Source organism: Monocercomonoides exilis, assembly GCF_001643675.1.
Source record: "Monocercomonoides exilis strain PA203 chromosome Unknown scaffold53-602328, whole genome shotgun sequence".
Lineage (NCBI taxonomy): Eukaryota > Preaxostyla > Oxymonadida > Polymastigidae > Monocercomonoides > Monocercomonoides exilis.
The window spans coordinates 1-20,894 of NW_027150598.1; the positions used below are offsets into that span (position 1 = coordinate 1).

The 20,894-nt window shown below is 36.0% G+C and overlaps 7 protein-coding genes across 7 annotated transcripts; 4 read left to right on the forward strand and 3 right to left on the reverse strand.

Moving 5' to 3' along the window:
- Positions 1-468: 468 nt before the first annotated feature.
- On the reverse strand, positions 469-1,773 carry MONOS_18199 (putative BBS4 protein; the record flags this gene model as incomplete). The annotated part of the gene is made up of 5 exons (XM_067871194.1): positions 469-597; positions 670-751; positions 874-941; positions 1,013-1,264; positions 1,345-1,773. 5 exons carry the CDS (start codon positions 1,771-1,773, stop codon positions 469-471), a joined length of 960 nt encoding a protein of 319 aa, XP_067720426.1.
- A 2,153-nt stretch (positions 1,774-3,926) lies between these two features.
- MONOS_11664 (uncharacterized protein) lies at positions 3,927-4,997 on the reverse strand (the record flags this gene model as incomplete). The annotated part of the gene is made up of 1 exon (XM_067864216.1): positions 3,927-4,997. The coding sequence occupies one exon, from the start codon at positions 4,995-4,997 to the stop codon at positions 3,927-3,929; it is 1,071 nt and encodes a 356-aa protein (XP_067720427.1).
- Positions 4,998-5,309: 312 nt separating this feature from the next.
- MONOS_11663c2 (uncharacterized protein) lies at positions 5,310-5,624 on the reverse strand (the record flags this gene model as incomplete). The annotated part of the gene is made up of 1 exon (XM_067864215.1): positions 5,310-5,624. One exon carries the CDS (start codon positions 5,622-5,624, stop codon positions 5,310-5,312), a length of 315 nt encoding a protein of 104 aa, XP_067720428.1.
- Positions 5,625-11,849: 6,225 nt separating this feature from the next.
- Positions 11,850-12,574, forward strand: MONOS_16338 (uncharacterized protein; the record flags this gene model as incomplete). Its single annotated transcript, XM_067869254.1, has 2 exons — positions 11,850-11,857; positions 12,268-12,574. The coding sequence occupies 2 exons, from the start codon at positions 11,850-11,852 to the stop codon at positions 12,572-12,574; spliced, it is 315 nt and encodes a 104-aa protein (XP_067720429.1).
- A 1,843-nt stretch (positions 12,575-14,417) lies between these two features.
- MONOS_18200 (uncharacterized protein) lies at positions 14,418-15,962 on the forward strand (the record flags this gene model as incomplete). Its single annotated transcript, XM_067871197.1, has 3 exons — positions 14,418-14,524; positions 14,896-14,985; positions 15,530-15,962. The coding sequence occupies 3 exons, from the start codon at positions 14,418-14,420 to the stop codon at positions 15,960-15,962; spliced, it is 630 nt and encodes a 209-aa protein (XP_067720430.1).
- Positions 15,963-16,367: 405 nt separating this feature from the next.
- MONOS_16654 (uncharacterized protein) lies at positions 16,368-16,613 on the forward strand (the record flags this gene model as incomplete). The annotated part of the gene is made up of 1 exon (XM_067869544.1): positions 16,368-16,613. One exon carries the CDS (start codon positions 16,368-16,370, stop codon positions 16,611-16,613), a length of 246 nt encoding a protein of 81 aa, XP_067720431.1.
- A 192-nt stretch (positions 16,614-16,805) lies between these two features.
- MONOS_18201 (uncharacterized protein) lies at positions 16,806-17,162 on the forward strand (the record flags this gene model as incomplete). Its single annotated transcript, XM_067871198.1, has 1 exon — positions 16,806-17,162. One exon carries the CDS (start codon positions 16,806-16,808, stop codon positions 17,160-17,162), a length of 357 nt encoding a protein of 118 aa, XP_067720432.1.
- Between the last annotated feature and the right edge of the window lie 3,732 nt (positions 17,163-20,894).

The following is a 20,894-nucleotide window of genomic DNA, read 5'->3' on the forward strand; positions in this document are numbered from 1 at the left end:
GATCGTGGTTGAGCAGCGATATGGCCATGTTGAGGTGTGTTATTGGGTTGCTGGTGGCAGATACACGAAACATTCATCAAGATGAGCATTCATAAGCAAGCGAATGCATCGATTGTCAATGGAAAAAGATGAGAAACAAGAGATGAAATAAAGGTGAAAATATGAAATCATTTGTTTAAAAAAAAAGAAAAAGAAAAGAAAAAGAAAAAACAACATTGCTTTAACTTCAAACAAACTTTTGAAGAGCAATTGATTTATGATAAGCATCAACTGCGTTGTCAATGTCACCCAATTTTGATAAGGCAATTCCCAGATGCATGTAAGATGGCGCATGCATCCTGTTCAAGAAAATTGAAGCAGAAAGTGAAAGATAACCTGATAAAACTCTTCAAGATGCAATAGAAATATCAGAATAGCAGCGATAAATGTGGTTTAAAAGAGGATATTGAATATAAAGCAATGACAATTTTATGATTCTGATAGAAATTTAAGGTGATTATCGAACTGTTCTGTTTCCAAATAGAGAATTCCCAGATTGTATGCAATGCGCCAGTCAAACTGCGCCATCGACCTCGCCTTTAACAAGCAGGAAATAGCCTCAAATTTGAATGATATCGTGAAAATATTAGCGGCTAAAGAAAATCAACATCCTGAATTCAAATTTCATACTGCTTGAATTTTCTGCTTTGAATAAAAACACATCCCAATGTTGTTCCACAACTCCGCAAATTCCGAATGAGCAGCAGCAATTCTATTGGGAAAATGATACAAAAATAATAAATGTAATAATAATTTAATGAATAAAATAACAAAAATCAAAAGAAGATTTGATCATAAATGCACAAAGAAATTCAAAAAAATTTTTTTTCATACCGATATTTTGCGAGTGCAACATCAGTGTCACCTTTATCTTGGATTATCATCCCCGCAGCCAGAATGGTCTGTAATCACATATCGAATATTTTAAGAAAAATTATCAGTCAATGTTTTTGTGATGAATGATGCAGCAAACTTTTGAATTCCTTGGATCAATAGTTAACGCACTCCCCAGCTTTTCAAATGCTTTATCATGATCGCCCATTCGAAGGCATATTAAGCCAACAATTGTCAAAAGCTCTGAATTTTCTGGTGAAAGTGTTAATGCATGCTCGTACATGGGCAACGCTTCTGAATAGCGCTCGAGTTGCGAATAAATATTTCCTAACGCACATAGCGTAACTTGTTGAGGGTCAGCTTCAATTGCTTGAAGATACGTCTCAATTGCCTAAAAGAATAAGAGTATTTGTAAAATATGATGCAAATAATAAATAACTTCTTTCCAAAAAAACAACTGAAAAAGCACACTTGTTCATCGTTTCCTAACTGTTGAAGACACATAGCTTTGTTGTGCAAGCATTCCCAATCTGGATCTTGCGTTAATGATAGTGCTTCATCAAAGTTATCAACAGCTTCCTTGTATCGTCCAAGCAGCATGTAAGTCTTTGCAACTTGTTTAATATTGTCAATGCTCACAGGATTTAAATCTGCTACCGTTTGGAAAACAGTCAGAGATTCTTGAACTTTTCCTTGTTGTCTAAGTATGAGACCCTTGACGTACAAAGCATATTCACTATTGTTGTCATATTTTTTCAATTGTTGTTCAATTGTACTCATGCATGCCTTATAATTCCTAGTAACAAAATATTGATGGATTTCTTGATTCTTCGCTGTAGAGTCATTCGAATAACTGAATTGCTGTTTGACTTTAACATCTGTAAGTGGAATGGTTTGCATTATTATCTCCAAATAGTATTAAATTTTCTTGTGGTTAGATCAAAAATCTCAAACTTAAAAGTTTTTGCTTTGTGAATGATGTTCCACACAAATTTTTCAAATATTTTCTCGATTTTTTTGTGCTTCTATGGATTTTTGCATTGTTAAGGAAGACTTCTTATGTCACGATTACTGAAAATGTTGAAAACATATCCTGGTTTTTTAAAAATAGAAAATTTTTTGTCTAATATCAAATGCGAGCGATAAATGAGAAAATGTTATGAAACAATGATCATATTTTTGTATAAGAACTTTTCATCATTGTCTTTTATGATTCTTTCAAAGTGATATGGGACAAAATATTTTGCTTGATGAATTTTGTTCCATTCTTCTCTAACATTTATTTTTCTCAATTTTAGAATTTTTGTGATAATTTGTGTTGTTACGGTTGAAACATAATGATAAGGTTGGAGAAAAAGTTTGGAACAAATCACAGTTTTTTCATAATTGCAAAAATTTTGACCCATATCAGCAAAATTTTATTATGATAATTATAAATTTGGGTGATTTTTTTGATATCATAAAAAAGATCAAAAATCGAAAAAATAAAATTTATAGAGGTATTTATTGATCAATAAATTAAATTGATTTATTTCAAGTATTAAGCTTTTATTTCTGTAATATGTATTTGTTTTATTATTATATGCAAAAACATACCTTTTTAATGTTTTTGGTGAAAAAGAATTTTTGATCAAGTTTTATAAAAAAATTGAAAAATCAATCTTCAAAAGGAAAATAGAAATTTCATAATTGGCAAAACAAAATATTGCAAAGAAAAAGTTTACGAAGAAGAATATTAAAGAAAAAAAGAAAACAAAATTGTTAATTTTTATTGATCAAAAAATGTTAATTTTCTTTTTTTTTTTCCCTCACCTTTGTATAGCCAACAAATCTCCATTCCTTTTATTCGATTCATCGGATTCATCAAACGTTAAACGAAATCGTGGAAAATTAGAAAAGCTGAGTTCAATGGATGGATCCCCTCATTGCCCAGAACAAAATCGTTGCAAATGGTGGAACTGATGCTGATGCCTGTGGCAGACCCCAACAGAACCCATGCGCCACCATCGAGTATGCCCTCAACGGCTTCATTTCCCTCCTGCAAGATGCCTCCCTCACACTCCCTTTCTTTTAATATTTGTTCCCACTCAAACACTCACTTTCAGCACGGTTGACACCACAATCACAGGCGATGATGAAATTTATCTGATTTCCTAATAATTTCCTTCCATTTATTTTGTATATATTCCATGTAATATCAATATTCATGAACTTTCATCGCATTTTCATTTGAGGAATATATCTTTGCTTTTCTTTCATAGATCCGAAAATCAGCTCACATAGAAATATTTCTTTTCCACTTTCTTATCTAATTTCGCTTCTTCATCAAATGCAAATTTCGCTTGTTGCTAAATGGAATCATCCGTTTTCCTTTCTTCAATCATATTTGGTAATTTTCTTCAAAAACATTTATTTCCTCAACATTCCGATTTAAACATGCTTGTATCCGATTCACTTAACTGCCTTTTCCAAATTCTCTTTAAATAAGCCTTTTCCTCTGAATCAATTTCCCTCATCCTTTCATTTCCTGCAATTCACGTGGTTTTGATGTTGTGAAATCAATTGAAGGTTATTTTTTGGAACTCGTTCATACCAAATATCATTTTTGCCCTGCTCCTTCTGTTTTCTGTGAATTCTTTCAATCTTAAAACGAAATGGCCAAAATAGAATTTCTTGTAGATTGCATGCCTTATGATTAGCTTTTCTCGATAGGATTTAGAATCATTTCCGTTGCTGTGTTAGGTTGGTTGAAATTCTATGTCTGAATAAATATTTCTTTCGTCTTTCTGAGTAGGAATGAAAGACGAGGCCTGATGATGAATTTGACGGGAGCTGAATGAAAGAGAAGGAGCAGAAGATAACGATGGTGAAAGAGAAGACGAAGAAGTTACGGAAGGCAGGGATAGCGGAGAAAGAGAACCAGGATCAGCAAGACTAGCAGAAGATAGAAGTTTAGCTTGGGACTGCAGTGAAGGAGATAAAGATGTTCTGAGAGAAAAAGAAGATTGCTGTTGGATGTTCATAAACAAGGAAGAATTGACAAGTGATGAAGTTCAGTGAGAAAGAGGATGAAGAGCAATGTTTGAATTTGCGTCAAATTCTGCAGTTGAATCAAAAGGCGCAACCAAATTGAGGGCAGGGTGTTTCTGCATCAGATTCATCACCATTGAATTCTGCGATGTGAAGAAAGATTCCAACTTTGAGAAACACAACGTATCTCTTTTCCCAGGCACACTGCTCAGACTGAATGTTCTTGTCCCTTTCTCCTTCTGAAACAGCAGAGGTGATCCTTTCCCTGCTCCTTTCCTTCCCTTTCTGTGTGTCACCTCTGCTTCCTCTTTGTGTGTCCACCAGCCCCTCCACTTCATCCTCCTTCCTCTTCTCAGCTCCGCCCGGCTTTGCCACAGCCCACTCTTCAGCGCACTCATCAGATCCAACAGCGTTCTTGTCTGCCTCGCGTCGACTGCTGCATAAACAGGCACTTTTCGCATCTTCCACACAAATTGCCCGTTTTCTTCGCTTTTGATACGCACATAACGGCAGGGCACATCCAGTTCATCGCTCAAATCTTCTAAGTCAGAATTAGCGAGGTCATTCAGCATGCAGTCCAATTTCCGCTCTCTTGTCAAAATTGGCGTTTGACTTTCTTTCGCCTCTTGCTGCACATCGCTTGTCATTTTGCTCTCTTTCTGGTTGGTTGGCGTGCCTGTCTCAAGGTGTGGTTGTAGTATTCCTTGGATGCTGCTAAACAGATTCTTGTCTTTTTCCTCTATCTTCTTCGCCATTTTCTCCATTTTCCTGCGCTCCCGCTCTTCTTTCTTCTTTCGCCTCCTCTCTTTCTCTTCTTTCTCCTTCTTCTTCTTCTGTATCTCCTGCAGTTTCATCAACCGAAGCAGTTTTCCTCTCTGATCATCAGATTCGAATGAACAAAACGTGATCTTCGCTTCTTCATCGTCTTCTTTCCCTCTCTCATTCTGAAATTCATCTTGCATTACCTTTGTCACTTCTTTGTTCAAATCCTTCATCCTCATCACACCCAACGTCACCCCTCCTTCTCCTCCAACAACAACAACTGTTGATGGAAGCGTTATTGGTGCACCAACAGCTCCTCTCCCCATCTCCATCTCTTGGCTGTACACAATCAACGCTCTCCCTCCAACTCCTCTTCATCCACCGTCCATTCGCTTCCCTCGTGTAAAGTGTATCGTTCCAAAGTCACCTCCTCCGGAAGAATATTGTTTAGGCTGTGGAGAATGTGATAGCGTTGGAGACGGAATTGTTGTTCTGTTACTGCTGCTGCTTCTGTTTTTGCTTGGATTGTTATGAAAGAGGCTCTGGCTCTGGCTCATCTGAATGCTTTTCGTCTTTTTTGCCGTTTTGAATTGATTCTTTCGCGTTTGCATTCTTTTCTGCTTCTTTTTTATTGTCTTTGCTTTTCAAGCAACTTCTTTGCGGTTGTTCATTGAATCATCCAAAATTGCTTTTTGATTTTCGTCTTTTCCTTCATCTGTATTGCCTTCAACTTCTTCCCTGTTTCCATTTCCATTTCCAGAATTTGTTGCTTCTTTCTCTTCTTTCTCACATTCTTTATCATCTCCTTCATTTTTTGCAGCATTCCCACTCATTCCTGATCTTTTTATAGATTCATCAATCGGCGTCGGAGAAAGCAGCAAGTTTGGTCTGACCATCAAAAGCACTTCGTTCACAACAGAATCACGTTGATGCTCAAGCGCCTGATAATACCTTCGCATCAACCTCTGTTTCTCTCTCCGTTTGTACCTCTTCTCTCTTCTCTCTTCTTCATCACTGATGATGGAGCTGTCGTAAAGGCATTCGCTTTCTTCATTTCACTTCGGTTCCTTTAAAGAATTTCTTCTGATCAGTGAATAATTCTCGTTTTCTTTTGCTTTCACTTTATTTTCTTTTTCATCATCATTGTAATCTCCTTCATTAGCAGGCTTCAATACCTTCCTCAACTTAATTTGTTCTCTTTTTCTTCTCCCCCCTCTCTCTTTCTTCCTATTCTCCTGATGCTTCGCGTATCGCTCCATTATCCGAAATTACGCAAACAGCGGCAGCGCCTCAAACACATCGGAAGTGAGAACAAAATATTGTCTTTTCCTTCTTCTTCCGAACTGCTGCCTCATCCTCCTCATCTGCTCTTCGCTTGTTATAAATCTGTTTCAATAAGAGCGAAGCAACGAGGAGGAAGAAGAAGAGGAGGAAAAAGAAGAGGAAGAAGAACAATGTGAAGCACCAGAAGCAGCAGTCACTTGCGCACAGCGGTTGAGATAGCGTAGGCGGAGGAGAGGATGCATTGCTCTTATGCGGCGAGCCATTGCAATTTCAGAACGATGAGGTGGTTTGGGGTGGGAAGAGGGGTCAGTTACTGCTGGAGAAGATGAGGAAGATGAAGAAAAATATGATGATGATGATGATTTCCGTATTGATGTCAATGATAACGCTTATTTCTATGACTATGCCTGTTCTACTTCATTTGTCTGTTTCTATCTCATAAACATTCGCACACCGGAAACACACATTCTTCTGTCAAATCGTCTGTCATTGGAATAATCTGCAACCAAATGCCGAAGGCTCTCGTTTTCGCTGATTGGAGCTAAGGAGTGGCAGAAGCGATGATTTGATGCAAGAGCAGCTTCAGAACAGAATTTGGCGTAGAAGAAGAGGCTGAAGAAGAAAGTGTTGATATTTCATCTGCATTGCTCCACATCTCTTTGTCTTCATCTTCAGTCTTTTCAATTTCTCTTCCTTCTTTTTCACTTTTTCTCTCTCCTTCTCTCTTCCTCCTTCTTTCTCTAAATAACCTCCATTTCATTAATGAATATCTTATATGGGAACAATAATTTCTTCAACTCATCATCCGACGCTGCTGTTAGCTATATAAAATAAATGATACAAAAGACTCCATTTTTCTGTCTATTGTCTTTTTGTTAATAAATACCTGTGCTTGAAACGCCCAGCAGCGGTGGTGCAAAGTTTGGAGAGAGGAAGGAAGAGACGACGTTATTGATTAAGGAATGCGCTTCAGGCGTGAAAACATATGAATACGATGGGAAGAATTGAGCGATCAGTTCATTGATGTTCTTTTGGTGGAAGGAGGTTCTTGTAAAAGAAGAAGAACGTTGGGATGAGTTGGAAGATGTTGAAGATCTGCAAAAATCCACATATTGATGGCTCGTGGCAGCTCTGGTTGTGCTTGTGATGTTACACAAAAAGATGTTCTATCTGCCTAGGATATTTGAGGCAAGGGAGCTTTTGGTGGAAGCTGAATCATTTATTGAGGTAAAGTGAGAAAGAAGAGAGGAGGAGAAGGAGATCTGTGGTGTTTGAATGGAGTGTCATTCACAGAAGATAAGGAGTGACATTGAAAGAGGAGAACTTTTATTGGAAAGAGGAGATAATTCCTGCTTTTTGAGAAGCGCACATGACTTACTCGATCATGGAAACAACAAAGCTGCTTGTGTATGACTGATTTGAGAAGGAAGAAGAAGAAGAAGGCATTGATGACGAAGAGAAGAAATGTTTAGTGGTCTGTGAGAAGAGGAAGTCTGGTTTCATGTGGAATGAACAGTCAGCTGCAACACAGTGACAATAGTGGAAGCCAAATGCGCAGAAGAGAGTTCCTGGTTCATTCTTTTTCATCAGCTCTGATTTCAATGATGATAGAAATGATGTGAAGCGGTTGTGGTTTAGACACAGTGCTCAAACTTAGAAAAAGAATCTGTATAAAAAAACATGAAAAGGGATAGTTCATCAGTTTATGTATCAATTAATTGAAAGAAATTAAAATAAGAGTTTGAAAAAATAAAAAATAGAAAAACAAGAAATACGATAAAAACAATAATAACAATAATCAAAAAAAATTTCAAACCTTATTAAATGATGAATTGCTCTTTCATCGTATCTTGTATAGAGCTTATTAGCAATTGTTTGAATGAGTCCAATCTGACTGGAAAGATTGAATGAATCTGTGATTTTCATGCAGATGTGACACATACAAAAAATTCGATGAAGATTGAAAATAAGCACATTCACAAAATGGACGTTGCTGTCAACACACATAAAAAAGATGAAGTTCATAATGAATGATGGAAAAAAGTTCAGAAAATTTCAAAAATTGAAAAAAAAAATATAATTAAAAATAAATACACAATAATTCTTTGTTATTATTAAAAGAAAATTTCAACTCACACCACATCGCTTCAGATCTTCTCCATTGCAAAAGTAGATCCGTCTGGAACTCTTTTCTTTTCTCTCGCTGAGTTAAGAATCTCCTCAACCTCCTTCACCATCTCCGCTTTCCTGACTTATCTCTTCTTCGAGAAATCTGGCAACATTGAATGGAAAAACTCAATTTCCGCGATAATTGCTGTATTCACTTGCTGTTCTTGCAAAGCTTGCTGCTCTGCGCTCGCTCAACTTCGACTCTTCTCCAAACTCCTCCAATGATATAAATTATTTCTTTTTTTCGATCGCAATCTTCTTTGGCCGTATGATATTCTTTTTTGTCAGCGTTTCTGCCCCATTTGACACAAACAGCGAAGAATCCAACGCAGACAAATTGATCCCACTGATGTTTCCATTTCCCCCTCTTCCTCTGCTGCTTCTTCCACATTCATCAGTAACTGGTCTGCGTGTTGTGACTCAAATATAACCTCACGAAGCTTACACATTCTCTTCTGTTGTATCCTCCCAGGCTGCGCGGATAACAGTGCAGGTTTAAGAACTTTGCAAGGGGGTCCGCACCTAAAATGAGCAGGTCGTTCGTCGCCCACTTCTCATCGACAGAGAGTCTGCCGTCATAAACAATCCAGTTCTCGTTTAGCACATAGAAGAGGTTCGTGTCCACGTACCGCACCGCACACAAAATATACAGCGCGCACTCGCTGTTCACCTGAAGTATCCTCGCCCTGCTTCTGCTGTCACAGCCACAGAACAAGTTCATAGCGTGCTTTGGATCGGACGAAGGCTGTGGGGCAAGCACAAGAGAAGAGAAATCGCAGTTAACATGCTGAGTATTCTTCGCATAAAGTGCATATGGAAGATGTTGACCTTCTCCTCTTTGTCATCTGCCTCGTCCCGCTTGTCAAACATCCTTTAAACCACAGACACTCTTGACGCCATTCCTCTCCTCCTTTCCTCAGGACTCTTATTCCTTGTTCCTCATTCTTCTTCTCATTCAGGAGCGATTGCAGATGGCAGATCTTGTCCAAGTTTTTGTTCTTTGTTTCCTCAAATCGCATCTACTTCAGCTGAATACGATTTGTGACTGGAATTAATGATAAATCCTTTTGCTTCATCCTTCCATTTAGACTCCTCAACCATCTGTGCCTTTGTGAAATTTTTTCTGTTTCTTTTCTTTTTCTTTTTCTTTTTTTTCTGCCCCTCTTTTTCGTTCTCAATCTCTTTTTCTGTTGCTCCTTCCACTTCCTCGTTTTCCCAAACCTGTTCCATTGCCTTCCTCTTGCTCCTCTTCTTTCCTTTCTTCAGGACCCTCAGAGCATGAATCTCTGGAAGAACCTGTTTCAAACATAATATCAAATTCACGAGTTCCGATGAACTGCTGTTCGATTAGCTCGTGTCTTTGGTTTTGATCTATTCAAGCAGCTCCATCTTCCGCTCATCTCCTGTTGAGAAGATGAAAAAACTCTTATGCAACAAATGAAGCTCATACAAAAAGACATTATAACAGCCATGACGAAAATTGTTGGGAAAAATTAAAAATAACAAATCAAAAGGAAAAGGAAGAATACGAAGATAATACTTGCGAAGATTATTGGCAATTCAATTGTAATTTCCAAATATTAAATTACAAAGGCAATTATCATCAACTGAACGAAATATTTGAAAATTGATTTATCTTATATTTTTTCAAAAAAATTTATTAATTGAAAAGATCATGGCGTTTTTGGCATTTCAAATTTTTGCTCAGAACATCATTATATTAAACTATCAGCTCATTAAGCATAGAATATGCGACTTTCAATGTTGACCAAAATGCACAAATAATTTGGTTTTTTTAAGATCATTAATTTTGTATATTCTATTTAATTTTATTTTTTTTTTGTTTTTTTATTTATTTTTAATTATTTAATAATTAACTTTTTGTTATTTTTATCGAATGATTCAAATGAATTTCTTTTTTTCTATTTCTTTTTTTTTTTTTTTTATTAATTTTTGTTTCAAAAACTGAAGTGAGAAAAAACAAGCATTAGCAATAAATTTGAAGTGTGAAATATGTCACATGACTTTTTTATAAAAAGAAAGTGAAGGTTTCCAATTTTCTTGTGACATTAAAATCCAGTATTCCTCCCATTTGTCTGGAATTATTTCTGACACGCTATTATCATTGCACTCCAAAAAAATTGAAGAATATGACGGTCTATTCACATCCTTTTTGACAATCGCAATAAAATGACCTTGCTCGTATATAGCTGTTGAGTGAATTATGCAACCAACCAAATCATAAACGATAGATCGCTTAATGTCCTTCAAAATCAGATCCCTTTCTTCCTTGAACTTAAATGGGTTTTTTATTTCCATGTCATTCGGTCCCGGTCCCTTTTCAACAAACACAATCGATTTTGGAGGTGCGACAACCCTGAAAGATTCATTGACATTATGATTAATTGTAAGAATATCTGGAAATGATACAAAACGCACGAAAGGAATACAGGGTTTGTCCGTTTCACACCTATTACACCTTCGATTTCGTTGTTCTGTGATAAGATTAATGTTTGTTAGTAATTTTAACAGGCCTCCGATAATGTCAGATCCATTTATTGTGAAATAATACCTCGTTTCACGATTCGAGACTAAGAAATTTTCACAATGAGTGCATTTACGAACGTTTTTGCTGTAGATTGAAAACATATGATAGATTTTATTCTTTTTATCCGACAACTTATCCAACATTTTATCAAAAACATCAGTCAGTTTTTGTGCCACATTTCTTGGTCCAATTTTCAATTCGTAAAAGTTCCATATAACTGTTCCATTCCAAACTTTGCTGTTCTTTTTTGACTTCCGGAGCATTTCGAATAATTGAATGAACTCTACATGTTCATCCTTCATCATTGCAACTTGATTTCTGTTTATGTCAAGTGCAGCGAAACATTGACAAACAGAAGATAACGAACAGACACTCCCTGTATTCACAAGCCCTCTTTTCGACTCCAATTGTTGAAGCACACATGAACGTGATTTCGCTTCGATTTCATCATCCCGTTTGAGTGTATTTGAAAACGGTTTTAATAGTTCGTTTGAATCTTTCTTTCTTTTATCCATATTTTCTTCAGTTTCAAATTGAAAATTATTAAGATAATCAACTATTCTATCAATTGAAGAAGATGGAGAAATTGTCTTTTCTATTGGGACAGTTGGTGGTTGTGAGAAAGATGATTGTTCTGGAGCAAATGATGGAGAATTCTGCAGAGAGGACAAAGAAAAATTATGATATGCGTAAGATGTTGAATTTTTCGCGTTTAAAAACAGCAGTGATGATTGTGGTGAGTTTCCTGAAGGTGATGAAGAATTTGAATCAAAAGGAGAAGATGCTGTGAATGCTACTGAAGTTGGGGAAGAAGAGAACGCAAAAAGCGATTCTTGAATAACTGTTTGAGAGGTTCTTGTGGATTTTTCATTTTGGAATGGAGTCTTCATAGAACATTCTGATAAATGAAATGAACCGTCTTCAGTTGCTGAAAAGGGAGAGGAGGGAGGGGAGGGAGGGGAGGGAGATGAGGGAGATGAGGAAGAGGAAGAGGAAGAGGAAGAGGAAGAGGAAGAGGAAGAGGAAGATGAAGATGAAGAGGAAGAGGAAGAGGAAGAGGAAGAGGGAGAGGAAGAGGGAGAGGGAGAGGAAGAGGGAGAGGAAGAGTAAGAAGATGAAGAAGTGTGAGGCGGTTCAGAAGAAGAAGAGAAAAAAGATGAAGAAATAAGATCTTTTTGTGTGGATGGTAAAGTTTGGTGAAGTTGCAATGAAGAAGAGGAAGGTGAAGGGGAACAAGAAGAGGAGGAGGAGGATACAGAAGAAGATGATGAAGTAATAAATGAATAATTAGGAATAGAATTAAAAGAAGGAGGAGGAGGAGAAGAAGAAGAGGAAGAAAAGGATAATGAGGAAGAGGAAGAGGAAGATGATGATAACAGAGGCAAAGGAGGAAGTGCAGAAGTTAATGATGCTTGGATAGAAGTTGAAGTTGAAACATCTTCTGCAGCCGGTGATGAGGAAGGAGACAGAGAAGAAGGCTGAGCTGAAGTTGTTGTTGCTGAGGAAGCTGATGCAAAAGGAGAGGATGTGGAGGAAGTAGAATTGATCTCATTTTTCAATGAAGAAGTGTTCGCATGAGAATGATATGATACATTGGAAAGATCACTTTCAGAGTTAATATTGCTCACGTTAGGCGGAGGAAATGAGCGATCAACTGAAGCAGATAATGATGAGGAGAAGATAAGTGGTGTTCCAAGTGAAGAAGAAGAGGAAGAAGATAAAAAAGGACAAGATGAAGAGGAAGTGGAAGAAGATGAATTGCGTTCAAGGGATGCAGGGAAAGGGGATGAAGATGGGGGAGAAGAGACATCGGGTACGGAAATGATGGGGAAAGAGGAGATGTTGGTGAAGGAGTTGTGTGAGGAAGAAGAAGAGGAGCAATGCAATGAAGAAGATAACAATGGCTGAGAAGGATTTGAAGCCGAAGAGTTATTATCATTTGATGATGACGGAAACTTTGACATTATTGATTGATCAGTATTATTCTTCAATTGTGGCAATGTTGAATGAATGAATGAAGAACTCGAAGTGAATGAAGAAAATGAGCTTGTTGATGTATTTCCCAGTGGAGATGCAACTGATGAGCCTGGAACAGAAAAAGAAGGAATCGAAATATTTTTTGAAGTAATATTTTCAGGCAATTTGTTGCGTTTTTTCTCTGTTAGAGAAGGCTCATGAAAAAGTGATGAAGTGGATGGTAAAGGAAGAGAAGCACTTGATGAAGAATGAGCTAAAGATGAAGAAATTTTTTCTGAAGAAAAAGGAACGAATGAGGATAAAGGAAATGTGTTGAAAGGAGAGTCAGGTGAGATGGAAGGCGGAGATGAGAAAGGAGAAGGAAATGAAGTCAACGATGAAGAAGAAGACTGAACATGAAGAGGGTTAAATGAAAATGCTTCTTTTCTTTTATCTTCTTCGTCATATCTCCTGCTCGATGATGTGTCGCTTTCTTCATCAAAACTGAGCAAGAATTCCTTACTGAAATTTTCATTTATTTCACTTCTTCTAAATGTATTTTCTTTCGGAAGCAGTTTCCTTTTTCTTTGTTGAATCCAATTAGCATCATCATAAAAGGATATTTCTATATTGTATCCGTATTCATTTCGTAATTCCTTTTGTGTATAATTTTCTGTTAATGCAATAATCATCTTATTCTTGATGGGAGCAGAAGCATCATTGAACGCAAACTTCAATTCTTTCACAAGACACGTGAGAGGAGCTTCAAAGAAGGTTTCGAAAGAAAGATAAATTTATAAATTAGGAAAAAATGTTAGCACAAAGGAAAATGATGAAAAAAAATTTCGAATCATTACAATAAAAAAACAAACAAAGAGGTGATTTCATGTAATCAAAACAAAGCAATTTGCCTAAATCGTTTTCATTCACGAACTTCGTAAACACAAGCAAGGCTCTATCGTATGGCATATTACGAAGCAATTCTTCGATGCTGTCAACGTCTGCTTTAATTGACTTCCTGCTCATTCCATGATGTTTTCTTCCAGTATTGAACATAGAAAAATATCTTTTCTTCAATTTTATCAGCAAGAAATAAATATTGATTGAAGATAGTTAAAAATAATGAAAATACAAAATTATGAAATTTCAAATAATGAATTCAGTGCTGTTCTTTACCTCTTTCACTAAGATGAATAAAAAATGAAAACAGGAAAAAATGTTTTTAAGTGATTTTTGATCAGAAATATACAAATAACTTGTGCATTTTGCGCGATCCAAAAAACTTTATTTTCCTATTCTAATTTGTATTTTTGATCAAGTTGTGCTGAACAAAACAAAAACAATTCATGCCCAAATTGCCATGATCTTTGAAAATAACAAAAAAATTTCTAAACATGAATATTCGTCATTTATTCTTTATTATTAATGAAAAAAAAATAAAACTTGCACACTCAGACTAAAATTTGAAGTTCAAACTGATTTATACATTCATATCTTGAAATTGTGTCATTTTGGAAACTTTCATTCGGAAAAGTTCTTGAAGAAGTTGATAAAGAACTGACTGAAAGAATCGTAAACATTTGAACAAGAATTGGGGCTTGAAACTGCTGAGCAAATCAATGCAAAATTCGAAGACGATATTGTGAATATTTTTTTGTCAGAACTGATAAACAAGAAATGTCATTATTCAAGGAAAAAATACAGGAGAACAGAAGAAGTTCAAATCAGAATAAACGATACAAATATTTCTCTCATCAGTGATCCTTATTCGGATGCGTTGAACAGAATATTTTCAATGATATCTGGAGAAACAACACTTGAGACATTGGAAATGGAAGGATTCCGCCTTGCAGAAAAGGAAAATGCATCATCAGCCACAACACTTCCTGGAAAGACTAACCTGTTTGCTCCGCTGTAGTATTCAACCAACAACATACTGCAAAACGACAAGATGGGGGCTGATGCAGACAACTCTGAACATTCCGAGCAAATTGGCAATGCCGAACATGAAAAAATGCCTCCACATATCTGGAATTAGTTATCAAGAAGCCGTGCTTTTCTAAAGAAAACGATATAAGTTGTGGATTCCTTGCGGAGCGTCACATAATTTGTGGAAGAGCTCAACCGACGTTTTATTTTTTCGATCTTCTGTTCAAATCCAATCCTGTTTAAGTGTGTGACGAGCAGAGTTGGCGGTGCGCTCATCCACTCATCATCGTTACCTGCCCAATTTGCACGTTTCACAACTGTACGAGTCGCTATTTCTTAAACAGGGAGAAGGAAGTGATGGTGCTTCACATTCACACCATTCATCTGGGTTTAATGGTGGGGCAGGATGGAATGATGAAAGAAGGGAAATATCAGTATTTGAAAAGCAGTCACGTCAAAGATTATCAATTCGGCTGGGAGGCTCAAAACTCCTGCAATTCTTTCCTTTTAAAAATCATTTTAAATTCAGTGGATGAGACATGCCTCATCAACGCAAACAACAGAAAAGCTTTCTTTGATTGGCTCTCCTCCGAACAGCACATCTCTGTCGCTGAGTACACCACCAAATCCATTGGAGCATATTTCCCATCATCAGATTTCGCACAAGAACCAGTTTTCCTTCTCTCAAAACAGACAATCAACGTTTGCCTCGCTCTTTTCTGACCAATACGTCATCGAAACAGGCTATGCACCATCAACTTGAGCATTTTCGTTTACGACTTTTGCTTTTTACACTCTCATTCAGTCTGCAGCTCCAATGTTTTTTCAGTCGACTGGACAGCAGATACCATTTCACCGATCGGCTTCTCTTTCTGTGTTTTTTTCATTAACAACATCACGAAGCACAACAGCCTCGTTTTTTCGCCAGTCCTTTGGGCATTCTCGAAACGGCTCCTTCTCTATCCGTGCATGTGGCAGGTTCAACCACAGATCGTTTTCATCTGTCAGCTCGCATCAGCCTGTTCGTGCATTGACACACGAGCAGAATACTATTTTCTTTTTAAAGAACAAGCAGCTCAAGTTTGACGTGGTGGAGTTACGAGTAACTCCCGATCCAACATCTCCTCCTCAGTCCGTTCCAGATAACCAGCCATATGTGTGCAGCTTTTGCGAAATGCGGTTTGTGTTAGTTGTGTCGCTTCCAACACACATCCACCAGGCATACTCGAAGATGGACATGACGGAGCTGATAAAGCAGCTTTTCGAAGCGGAGAGAGAGTATCTGCTCAGAGGAATGAAGAAGATAACAATGTTGGAGAAGTTGCTGCACATTGTTTTGCACATCTTCAGTTCGTATGAACTGTCTACGCTGAAGTCAACAGAAAACATCCATTCTCAACAAGTGATCTAACAACAGCAAAGACAACAACAACAATTCAGTTCATTTGGAGCAAGCGCATCTGCGTCACAGCCTTATTCCCTCGATTTGCTGTCTGAGAAGAAGATTCCATTTAGTTTCAGAGGAGATGCGAAGAAGAGTTAAGGAGATGAAATTAGCCTAATCGAATTCAACAGAATGGGCGATGGTCTTTCACATTCTGGTGGCTCAACGTCTTCAATTGCAACAGTCTCATCAGAGTCAATAACAGTTTCGTCAACCAACACGTACACCTCTGCCTTTGTTAACTCTGTTTCCTCATCTTCAACTTCTGAGCTCTAAAACTATAGATATTCTCCATTATCTACTGAATCTTCTCTGCCTTCCTCAATTATGACATTCATGCAACCTTCTTCTTTATCATATTCAACTTCTTCTATGAGTGAATATGGACCAGTGTCACACAACAGCATTTTCCGCTCAATCGGAGCAATTTCGCGGAATGTGCTTTCACTCGACAAGATTTCAATGGGAATTGCGCGATCAGGTTCTGTTCTGATCCAACCGCCACCCGAGCCGCTGATTGCAAACCTTGTCACTTTATTTTATACATCGTTAGCAAGCTCGTCAGTTGTGCTTTCGTTCACCTCTGTCATTCTTGAGTTCTTTGTTCAGCTTTTGTAGTGGCGGACTGCCTTTGCGAATCGACTTGATGCTGAACTTTGTTATCTGATAATAATAATTGTTGAAACGCTGACTAAGACGACTCAAAGCGTGGATGTTTCATCGGAAAAAATCGAAAAAATGCGTAGACTTTCATCTGAGTTTTCAGACTTTCTCGGCAGAAGAATCGATTTTCAGATAAAGTTTAATGATATGAACGAAGAGATCACTCAGCTTGTGAAATATCGACCAGAAGGCAACGAGAAGATTTTGTCACTTCTGAATGAGTCGACGGAATCGTACAGCGCTTTGGAGAAGACACATGCAGAATTTTTGGTAGAGCTGGAAACGAAGAAGAGTCAGCTTGTGGAATATCTCTTGCACAACCAAGAGGACTTTGTGTCCGGTCTATCAGTTTTGGTGGAAGGTGCGTCTTCGGCTCTTGCTCTGCTGAATGATCCAGAGAGAGACACAGATATGCAGACAGAGACTGCCCAGCGTTATTTTAACCATGTGAAGGAGAAGAAAGCAAAGCAGCGGGAGCTCAACAGGGATGAGGTGCTTTTGTGATGAAATTGAAAACTTTTCGACAATTGAACGATTTGGATGGGGAATCACATTATGAACGAAACCTGTTTGTTCTCATTGATGATAAATGAAGGTTTGTAACGAAAAAATGAGATGATCCTGTTGTGAAAAAAAAAACTTGTCAGAGGAGAAAGAGCCTAAAAACAATCTCCTCATCATCAAGCAATAATTAAATGCAAACTATTAATGTCCATCACAGTGTGCTCTTTTTGAAAAGTTATTTATTCTCGATGAGTCTGAATTATCAAATTGATTTTCAAGACTCTTTTGTCGTAAATATTTCTCTCTCCACCCCTCCTTCCTATTTTAAAAAAAAAAATTTAAAAACAAAAAAAAATTTTTTGAGTGATATTAAAATATCTGTTTTTAATAATTTAATTGAACTTTTTGAAAGAAAATTCCAATACCATCATCATTTTACCAAATCTTTCTTCAGAGATTAAGATATTGGAAATAATTTTTTTAGATTATTTGTTTTATTTTGTCATAAAGTTTTCAATAAGAATAGCTAGCTTTCATTTTTTTAAGATGCAATGGTAAATACCACATTAATCAAGAAATTTCATTTCATTTCCAATAAAAATGCAAGTGGAATCTTTTTCAAAATAGGAGTGAAGTGAAGAAAATGTGAACAAAAAATTGTCATATAAAAATATCGTTTTTAATCGAAAAATATTTTTTGAACGATATTATGCCAATTGAGAGACCAATATCAATAAACTGAATATATTTTCATAATTGTACTTGTTAAAGAAACGATTGTCACAATATGTTTTAGAATTATTCTCAAAAACAAAAACACATCATTTAACATTTTCTTACAAATAACATTTTAATGAATATTATCAATAAAAGTCTCTATTAACAAAATTAAAATTTGAAGATATGAAAACAAAGTTTTTTTTTTAGAAATTCTTCAACAACCCATTTTTGATTATTCTCAATGTGAGTTGTTCATAAGTTTAAGATTTTGGAATGAAGTTCACAACTGAAGAGTTATTTTGATATTTCGTTTCCACAATTATAAAAGTTTTCAAATGCTAATGCGAAAAAATGCTATCCGGATTTTTATTAACAACCTTTTTAAATTACATTGTTTAACAAAATTTTCTGCAAGATTTTTCGAAAGAATAATTTTGAAAACGTGTGGATTGATTTTTTTATTGTAATGATTAACATTGATTTTTTGTGAATAAAGAAAGATTATCCAAAAGTTTTCTTTATTCACATCATCTTTTTCAAATTTGTTTCAATATTTCATAGTGAACAAACTGTCATTTGTTGTGCTATCCTACACAACTTCAACAGTCCTGACACTTCTCTTTATGCCTTCAATGCTTCTTTTCTCCACCAAACACGCTCTTCACCAAATGCTGCTGTTGAATATATTGGATCTGAATCTCAAAGAAAAGAATTAAGTAGATTATCCTTTACTGATTTGAATAGAAATCTCTTCGAATGGTGCGAATGGAACGATTCAACTGGTGGGAGTGATCATAGTGGTGCACTTTATGTTTCTTGTACAAATGCCAATCTCACAATCATTTCTTTTTAATTCAATAATTGGTTAACCGAAGATCATGGAGGAGCGTTGTGCTGAAATTGTTTGTTGAATATTGATATGATAAAATCCAATATTTCAAATTATTTGCTGCTCATGGAGGAGCAGTCCATACTACAAATCCACAGCACAATTCTGCTTATTACCATTCAGAAAACAAAGTCGAAAATTGTTCAATATCTGGTTGGTGCGGAACTGGTTGGTATTTTTATATTGGTGCTTTTCCATCAAACGGCCAATTCCTGTTTTCCAAATGCAAGTGCATCTCAAACTCTGGTGGTGATTCTGCTGGCTCTCTCACATTCAATAATCCTCCACAAAATAAACCAAATCAATTTTTGGTAAATGACTGCACGTTCATCAATAATAAATTAACTGCTTCTTCGACATATGGAGGTGCTGCCATTTTCTACTATTCAACCTATTCCTGGATGAATGGAATAAAATTCATCACATTTTGTTTCTTCGATGGCAACACCGCAACAAATGGCAGGGGGAATGATGTGTTCTTCAGTGGCAATGCAATCACTCAGTCTCCATTTGAGAATTGTGGATCAACAACTCCAACAAAAAGAGTGTATAATAATGGACAAGCTGATAACTCCGTGTATAATGGCTGGCTCCCCCTCATCGCCCAGAACAAAATAGTCTCAAATGGTGGAAGTGATGTCGATGCCTGTGGCAGACACCAACATGCCCCATGTGCCACCATCGAGCATGCCCTCACCAGCTTCATTTCCCTCCTGCATGACGCCTTCCTCACATTTCTCACCTCAACGTTTGTTCCTCTTCAAACACCAACCTTCCGTTCCACAAATGCGAAAATCACAGTAAACTGAAAAATTACTCAATTGCAACCAGTGCAACAAAATGACAACATTTTCAATCATCATGTTAATTTATTTCTTTTCCATCATCGCACATAACCTCTTCACTCAAACGAAAAAAATGTATTATATGTTCAGTATTTAATTATTAAAGATATTTTCATAAATATTTTATGTTATATTTAAATGATTGAACAATTTTACACATGAAATACAACAGACATTTTTTTCATAACTTAAAAAACCAAAATCAATCCATTTGTTATTCATAAATAAAACGACAACCTGCAGACGCTAGCATTTTTATGTTGTTTTGGTTTTTTATCAATTCGTTTCCAGCTGTTATATTAATTCGTTTGATAAAGATAAAAAAACCTTTTTCTCAAATAAATTTTCACTCAAATAATTAATTTATTACCAAACAGAATTTTTGAGAATAAAATTAACATCAACATATGCTAATAATTTTTTTCATGTGCAATTAATTAACATTATAAATTGAAAATTAATATAAAATAAAATTTAATATTTTCTTAATTTCAAATATGTCGAAAGATCATGGCGTTGTGGGCATTTCATTTTTTTTGATCGAAACAACATAAAATGATATTTAACAACTATCTGGTGTTGAAAAGTCCTCCTCCACTTTTGCCCAAAACGCACAAATAATTTGGTTAACTTATGATCAAGAATTTAGAATGTTTTAAAATATATTAATAAGATCATGGGCGTTTTGGTCATTTTATTTTTTTGCTTAAAACAGCATAAAATGATATTTTCAGCTTGTAAAGTACAGAAAAAGTGACTTTCAATGTTGACCAAAATGCACAAATAATTTGGTTTTATTATGATCATTAATTTTGGGAATGTGATATTTGTTTGAATATTATTCATTTAATTTGTGAATATTATTGCTTTAATAATGCTTTCAAGTCATCAGAAAATAGTTTTGTAATTTTTATCGTTCAATATGAGGTTAAAAAAAATTCTGAAACATATATTTCTTATTTGAGCAAAAATATTGATATTTGGTTTTGTTTATCGAAATTTCTATGTTGAAAATACAATTAAAACAATAAATGCAGAGCTGTGAAATTTTTATTAATTGATAATAATTCCATAATAAATTTGAAAAAAATCACAAATATGTCATTTTCTAAACAAGAGTCAACTCTAAATTCACGGTGCAACGTTCTATGGAAAGAAATACAACGCATCGGTGGAGATGACGTTGATTCATTGCTCGTCTATTTGTTTTACAACTATAGAAAATCATCTGCAGTTATCAATGATTTACTGAAATCCTTGAATGGTTTCGACTTCAAT